The sequence below is a fragment of the Littorina saxatilis genome, linkage group LG11 (assembly GCF_037325665.1).
Source record: "Littorina saxatilis isolate snail1 linkage group LG11, US_GU_Lsax_2.0, whole genome shotgun sequence".
Classification (NCBI taxonomy): Eukaryota; Metazoa; Mollusca; class Gastropoda; order Littorinimorpha; family Littorinidae; genus Littorina; species Littorina saxatilis.
This window is the reverse complement of record NC_090255.1, coordinates 3,049,945-3,057,444: the sequence shown is the minus strand read 5'-3', so window position 1 is coordinate 3,057,444 and position 7,500 is coordinate 3,049,945. Positions and strand designations below refer to the sequence as shown.

At 36.1% G+C, this 7,500-nt stretch overlaps 1 protein-coding gene across 1 annotated transcript in view; it reads left to right on the top strand.

The window, feature by feature from the left end:
• The window catches only part of LOC138980782 (mucin-22-like), a 9,503-nt gene that overhangs the window by 491 nt on the left and 1,512 nt on the right, over positions 1 to 7,500 (top strand). Inside the window, exon 2 of the mRNA XM_070353674.1 lies at positions 3,069 to 3,732. Within this exon, the coding sequence (XP_070209775.1) occupies positions 3,069 to 3,732 (664 nt within the window). The remainder of the gene's footprint in view (positions 1 to 3,068; positions 3,733 to 7,500) is intronic.

Genomic DNA, 7,500 nt, shown 5'->3' with positions numbered 1-7,500 from the left:
GTAGAGTTGGCGATGATACAGGGGTTGGTAAATGCACATGTAAGGATAAGAGCGTTGTTGATTATTGCATCCTGTCAAAAGATTTGTTCTCGAAAATTAAATATTTTTCTGTGATGGAATTTTGTGAAATGTATTCTGACGTACACTGTCCTGTTGTTTTGCATTTATTAAAACAGAATGAAGTACGCGCTAATGATTGCCTAGCAGACGATGTGAAAAAAAAGAAGAAAAGATTTGCTGTCTAAAAGTAGAGAAAAGGATAACAAGTACACAAAACCAAAATGGGATAATAACAATGGGACCAAGTTAGCTTTTGTAGTTAATCTGAATGAGTATGATATTTATACTGTTGAAACTAAATTGCAAAATATGCTAGCTACAAGTGAGAGTACGACAACAGATGACGTTGATAGTGTTACTAATAAGATGTGTGATATTTTAAATTGTTCTGCTGAGAAAATCGGTGTAATTAAAGAACAAAAATTTATGAAAAAAGACACGTTCAAAGAAATTCAAACTGCAACAACCATGGTTTAGTGCAATTTGCAAAGAGAAAGGAAAAATATGTTTATGTGCGAAAAACAAAGCAAGACGCTTTAAAAATGTGTTCAATGAACATAAAAAGAGTGCTTTTAAAGAATACATAAAGACAATAAAAAAAGAAATGCAAGTTGTATCATAATGAGTTCGTTAAAACTTTGAGAAAGTTAAGAAGTACTGACCCGAAAGCATACTGGAATCTTCTAAATAAAAATAAAAATAAAAAAGATAATTCCAAAACTGACTATCCAACTTGTTATGAGTTTTTCGAACATTTCACTAAACTACAAGAGTGTGATTAAAATGAAATGGATGATAGTAATGAACCTTTAAATGAAGCAAATAATGAATTTCTTAATGCACCTTTTACAAAGGAGGAAGTTATCAAATGTATAGACAAGCTGAAAAACAATAAGGCATGCTGTCAGGATAAAATAATTAATGAGTATTTAAAAGCGTCACATGATCGAATGATTGATATTGATGTATTGTTGTTTAATGTTGTTTTGCAGTCAGGAAAGGTTCCAACACAATGGGCTGTAGGTGAAATTATTCCATTGTACAAAAATAAAGGCTCCCAAGCTGACCCCACAAATTATAGAGGAATTACTATATACTCAGTTGCTTCGGAAAACTTTTCAGTGCAATTTTAAATGCTAGGTTATCAAACTTTTTGGAGAGTAATAAAAAATTAGGTCAAGAACAAACAGGTTTCCGCACAGGTTTTTCAACACTAGACCATGTTTTTACTTTGCATTGTATATTAAATTTGTTTCTCAAAAAAAAGCGACTGTTTTGTGCATTTGTAGACTATAACAAAGCGTTTGACAAAGTTCGCCGTGCATTTTTATGGGAGAAATTAGTTAGTTCTGATGTTAATGGGAAGTTTTTAAAAACTGTAAGAAATATGTACGAAAATGCCAAGTCTTGCGTTAAAGCTCAGCAATGCAATTTCTCTTTTAGAGATTAGTAAAGTTATTGTATTGTATTGTATTGTATTGTATTGTAAAGTTAATAGTGAGTGCTCTGGATATTCTCCCAGTTTGTGTGGAGTTATACAAGGGGAAAACTTGTCACTGCTGTTTTTTGCTCTATTTTTAAATGATCTAAAGCCTTTTCTGTTGGAAAACAGTAATGGTTTACAATCTATGTCAAGAGAGGCTATTGTGGTTGGAATGGATGATACTGATGTACATGCTTTGTTTCAAATGTTTTTATTACTGTATGCGGATGATACTGTGATCTGCTCAGAGTCTGAAAACAACCTGCAAGAATGTTTAAACAAAATGCACGAATACTGTTTAAAATGGCGTCTAAATATTAATGTAAACAAAACGAAAGTTATAGTTTTTTCCAGAGGTAAAATTAGAAATAAACCATTGTTTACGTATAATGGCAATTTAATCGAAGTAGTGTTTGATGTAATGTACTTGGGACTTAAAATTAATTATAATAATACATTTTCAGTCGCACAGAAGAATCTATATAATCGTGCCTCAAGGGCAATGTTTGTTCTTTTGCGTACTTGTAGACAATTGTCACTGCCTGTGGATATACAAGTTGACCTGTTCGATAAAATGATTGCTCCAATGTTACTATACGGTTGTGAGGTAGGTTTTGCTTCCTGTGAACTTGCTACTAAACTTCAATTGCGTTTTTATAAAATTGTTTTCAAACTAAAAAAATCAACTCCAAATGCTATGATATTTGGTGAACTTGGAAGATATCCACTAGATGTTAATATGAAAGGTAGAATGCTTTGCTATTGGTATAAACTGATTAGTCCTATTCATAAAAATAAATTGTCAAGTATTGTGTATTGTTTTACTTATAAATTGTATATCAACAAGATGATTGAATCTAATTATTTATGTTTTATTGAAAAAAACTTAAATGAAATTGGTCTCTCAAGCCTTTGGACGTTTCAAGAAAATGTTCAATACTCAAGTGCATGGTTTGAAAATAAAGTAAAAAGAAGCTTGTATGACCAGTATATCCACAAATGGTTTACAGAAATTGGGAGAAAAAAAATGTTTTGGAATTATCGAATGTTTAAAGATATTTGTGCATGTGAAGACTATGTCACACACCTGCCATATCAGCAATGTGTTTCAATGATGAAGTTTAGAACATTAAACAACAATTTGCCTGTACAGAAAGAACGTTATCTTAACATCCCGAGGTCAGAAAGAACTTAAACCAAATGTGTATCACGAGACATAGGTGATGAATTCCATTATTTATTTGTCTGTGAGTTTTTCAAAGAAGAAAGTGCTGAGTTGTTACTACCTTACTATTGGAAAAAAACTAATGCACTTAAATTTAAAAAGTTGTTTGCTAATAAGAAAAAGAATCTGCTAAAGAATATTTTGGACTTTATTTAAAGAATCTGTAACAGTTTTTCATATTTTTTTAATTCTTTTTATTTACTATATTAGCATATATCATGATTATATTGATTGTATTTATTGTTCAAAATGCCCTCAGGGGTTATGGACTAATAAAACTTGAACTTGAACTTGGAAAAGACTGTAACGGAGATGACGGTATCGGAAAAGACTGTAACGGAGATGACAGTATCGGAAAAGACCGGAACGGAGATGACGGTATCGGAAAAGACGGTAAAGGAGATGATGGTATCGGAAAAGACGGTAACGGAGATGACGGTATCGGAAAAGACGGTAACGGAGATGACGGTATCGGAAAAGACGGTAACGGAGATGACGGTATCGGAGAAGACGGTAACGGAGATGACGGTATCGGAAAAGACGGTAACGGAGATGACGGTATCGGAAAAGACGGTAACGGAGATGACGGTATCGGAGAAGACGGTAACGGAGATGACGGTATCGGAAAAGACGGTAACGGAGATGACGGTATCGGAGAAGACGGTAACGGAGATGACGGTATCGGAAAAGACGGTAACGGAGATGACGGTATCGGAGAAGACGGTAACGGAGATGACGGTATCGGAAAAGACGGTAACGGAGATGACAATATCGGAAAAGACGGTAGGCCTAAAGGAGATGACGGTATCGGAAAAGACGGTAACGGAGATGACGGTATCGGAAGAGACGGAAAAGGAGATGACGGTATCGGAAAAGACGGTAACGGAGATGACGGTATTGGAAAAGACGGTAACGGAGATGACGGTATCGGTGAAGACGGTTACGCAAATGGCGGAATCGGAATGTACTTCACGCCCGACCATATCAGACGTAATAAAAGTTTAACCTTGACATCTGTTTGTATTAGTTATCATAGCTGCAGTCACAGAGACAAACGCATGTAAAATAAATCACCTTCATGTCGGATGATGTCTTCAGCCCAAAGTGTTGGAACGAAAAGCAGACGAAGTAAAGTCAGTTTCAGCATGTTGCAACAATCACAAAGCGGCAGCGACTCTGTCTGTCTTTAACACGAATTAGAAAGAAGAGTTATGTTGCGAGAATGTTTTCACGTCTGATTCAAATGTTAGATGGTGCTGTCTGTTGTTCAGTCCGAGAGGCTGTGTTGAAATCTGGTTCTGTGCCTGGTGTGTTTATAATCACAGATGATTGATTTCAAGCGAACGTGGCTCATGCCGATTGGATGACTCTTGTTTGACCCACACGTGAAGATCGTGAATATAGAGGTTGCGTGGAAGACGGGCACGACACACTTCATTTTGATTAGGTACGTACTGAATATTCGTCACCCCTACGCCATTGAAAGGTGCGATAAACCAGCCTAACTGTTGAAGCTAATACATGAAGACTTATTTGGGTTGATTATTTGTTTTAATTATTTCATCCCAACTGCAATGAGCTTATTTATTGGACGTGTTTGCATCTTTGGTCCAAATACACTCATTTGCTGTTTCCATTTTACAAACTACCTCCTTTACTTCCCCCCCCCCCCCCCCCATGTTTTGTAGTCCTTTTTTTAATCTTTATTAATTTTTTTATTTTCTTATCTCTGAACTTTATTACGAAAGGACAAAGGTTCGTATAACCTGACGTTCACCTGTAAATTCCCAACACGAGTGAACTTCATAGGCGGGTCAACTTTAAAGATGATTTGATTCATGTTGCTTTTTGCCAGTGCTTGACTCCAGGTCAAATCCTTGTGTGAACTGGACTGAGATCTCGACAATCTAAAAACGCATTTCCTGCCAATAACTTTCGATAGATAGATTGAGATCAACGCGATCAAGTCACCACTCGGTCGCTTAAAGGGAATATATCTAACAAAAAACTGTCTCAAATCGCCCTATAGCTTTTCAGTTCAGCTTGGGGGTTGCTGTTGGGTTTTGACACCCCCGGTATAGGGGTGTGTATAGGATTCGGTCGATGTGTTTGTTTGTTTGTTTGTGTGTTTATGTTCGCATATAGATCTCAGGAATGAACGGACCGATCGTCACCAAACTTGGTGAACAGGTTATATACATTCCTGAGACGGTCCTTACAAAAATTGGGACCAGTCAAACACACGGTTAGGGAGTTATTGGTGGATTAAGATTCTACAAGGACTTATAGAGGGACATATTAATGGTCAAAGGCAAATAACCTTCTCAGTTGGTGGCAGTGAGAATGGTAAGGACGGGGGTGTTTTTCCTACCTCGGAGGAATTTCTTGTTTTCTTTTTTTTTTCACTTTTGTTTTTTGTTTTTCACAGCATGTGTACAAATTGTATTTGTTGATCTCCTCTGCTGGACATAAGCTTCAGACTGTACAACAATTCTTTTGAATTATTTTTAAGTATTCCTGTGTTTGTGCAAAGAAAAATGTGTCTGCAGCATGTAATGATATAAACACACATTGAATACATGGCATGTACATTGATCAGGTTCTCCCTTTATCAAACAGGAGCCATTTCAGCACAACAGTCAATTATATTTCTTTCAAACACACACAAAACAGGCAAACAAAATTCTTTTAAAATTAGAAACAACTTATTGCTTATCGTCGCTGATTTAAGGTAAAGACAGGCATATGTTTTGATGCGAATATTGTTTTTGAATAGATCAATATATGATAACATATGATCATTCTGATGCTACACATGTTGACACGTATATAGTTTCATGTATGACTATTTTTAGTCCTTTTGTATAATGTAAAAGTTAACATAATGAGTTTTTTCTGCACCGCATGTAAATGAGAAAGTATGTGTACAACAGAAAACACACAGTTACCATGTTTGTTAAAAAAAAATAAAAAATAAACAAAATTGGGACGGAAACGGAAGAAAGTGTTGGGCATCTGATATTTGATTGATAGTGTCAAAAACAGGTTTTTATTTCGTCTGGCTCCAACAGAAACATGTTTATGCGCGTATTTGAATTAAGATTAATGGACATCTTTAAGCAGGAATGGGCAGAAACAATTCGTTTAAAAGATCGTTACAGTTTTTATTTTACGTTTAAAGACGTTTTGGCAGTTGAACTTTATATTTGAAATGTTAACATTTATTGTTTTAGAGTTTCGCTAGCCCAGTTTAGATTAGGTGTTTTTACAATTAGTGAACATTTGAATAGGTACAGCGATTGCGTCGCAGCTCCTGGTTGCTTTTTTTGTGGAAATGTGGAAGAGAACGGACACCACTTGTATTACACTGTCCATTGTATTCTGATTTGAGAATGAGATTTCTTAATAGTTTTGGAAATAGGCCAATTTTTCAGTGTTAAGATGTAGAGACTCCATACGATGTAAATCCCTTGAAAAATGTATTAATTATGCAATCAGACGAAGACACTTGTTGTCATAGGAATATTGTCAATTAATATGTTGATGTTAAATGTTTCGGAAGTACAAGTAGCAGCCATTTTTTTCCACGTATGTATTTCATGGTTGTTGTTGTTGTTGTTGTTGTTGTTCTTCTTCTTCTTCTTCTTCTTCTGCGTTCGTGGGCTGAAACTCCCACGTACACTCGTGTTTTTTGCACGAGTGGAATTTTACGTGTATGACCGTTTTTTACCCCGCCATTTAGGCAGCCATACGCCGTTTTCGGAGGAAGCATGCTGGGTATTTTCGTGTTTCTATAACCCACCGAACTCTGACATGGATTACAGGATCTTGTTCGTGCGCACTTGGTCTTGTGCTTGCGTGTACACACGGGGGTGTTCGGACACCGAGGAGAGTCTGCACACAAAGTTGACTGAGAAATAAATCTCTCGCCGAACGTGGGGACGAACTCACGCTGACAGCGGCCAACTGGATACAAATCCAGCGCGCTACCGACTGAGCTACATCCCCGCCCCGTTGTTGTTGTTGTTGTTACATTTAGTCAAGTTTTGACTAAATGTTTTAACGTAGAGGGGAGAATCGAGACGAGGGTGTGGTGTATGTGTGTGTGTCTGTGTGAGTGTGTAGAGCGATTCAGACCAAACTACTGGACCGATCTTTATGAAATTTGACATGAGAGTTTCTGGGTATGATATCCTCAGACGTTTTTTTCATTTTTTTGACAAATGTCTTTGATGACGTCATATCCGGCTTTTCGTGAAACTTGAGGCGGCACTGTCACACCCACATTTTTCAACCAAATTGGTTGAAATTTTGGTCAAGTAATCTCCGACAAAGCCCGGACTTCGGTATTGCATTTCAGCTTGGCGGCTTAAAAATTAATTAATGACTTTGGTCATTAAAAATCTGAAAATTGTAAAAAAAACTTTTTTTTATAAAACGATCCAAATTTACGTTCATCTTATTCTCCATCATATTCTGATTCCAAAAACATATAAATATGTCATATTTGGATTAAAAACAAGCTCTGAAAATTAAAAATATAAAGATTATGATCAAAATCAATTTTTTCAAATCAATTTAAAAACACTTTCATCTTATTCCTTGTCGGTTCCTGATTCCAAAAAAATATAGATATGATATGTTTGGATTGAAAACACGCTCAGAAAGTTAAAACGAAGAGAGGTACAGAAAAGCGTGCTATCGTTCTCAGCGCAACTACTACCCCGCTCTT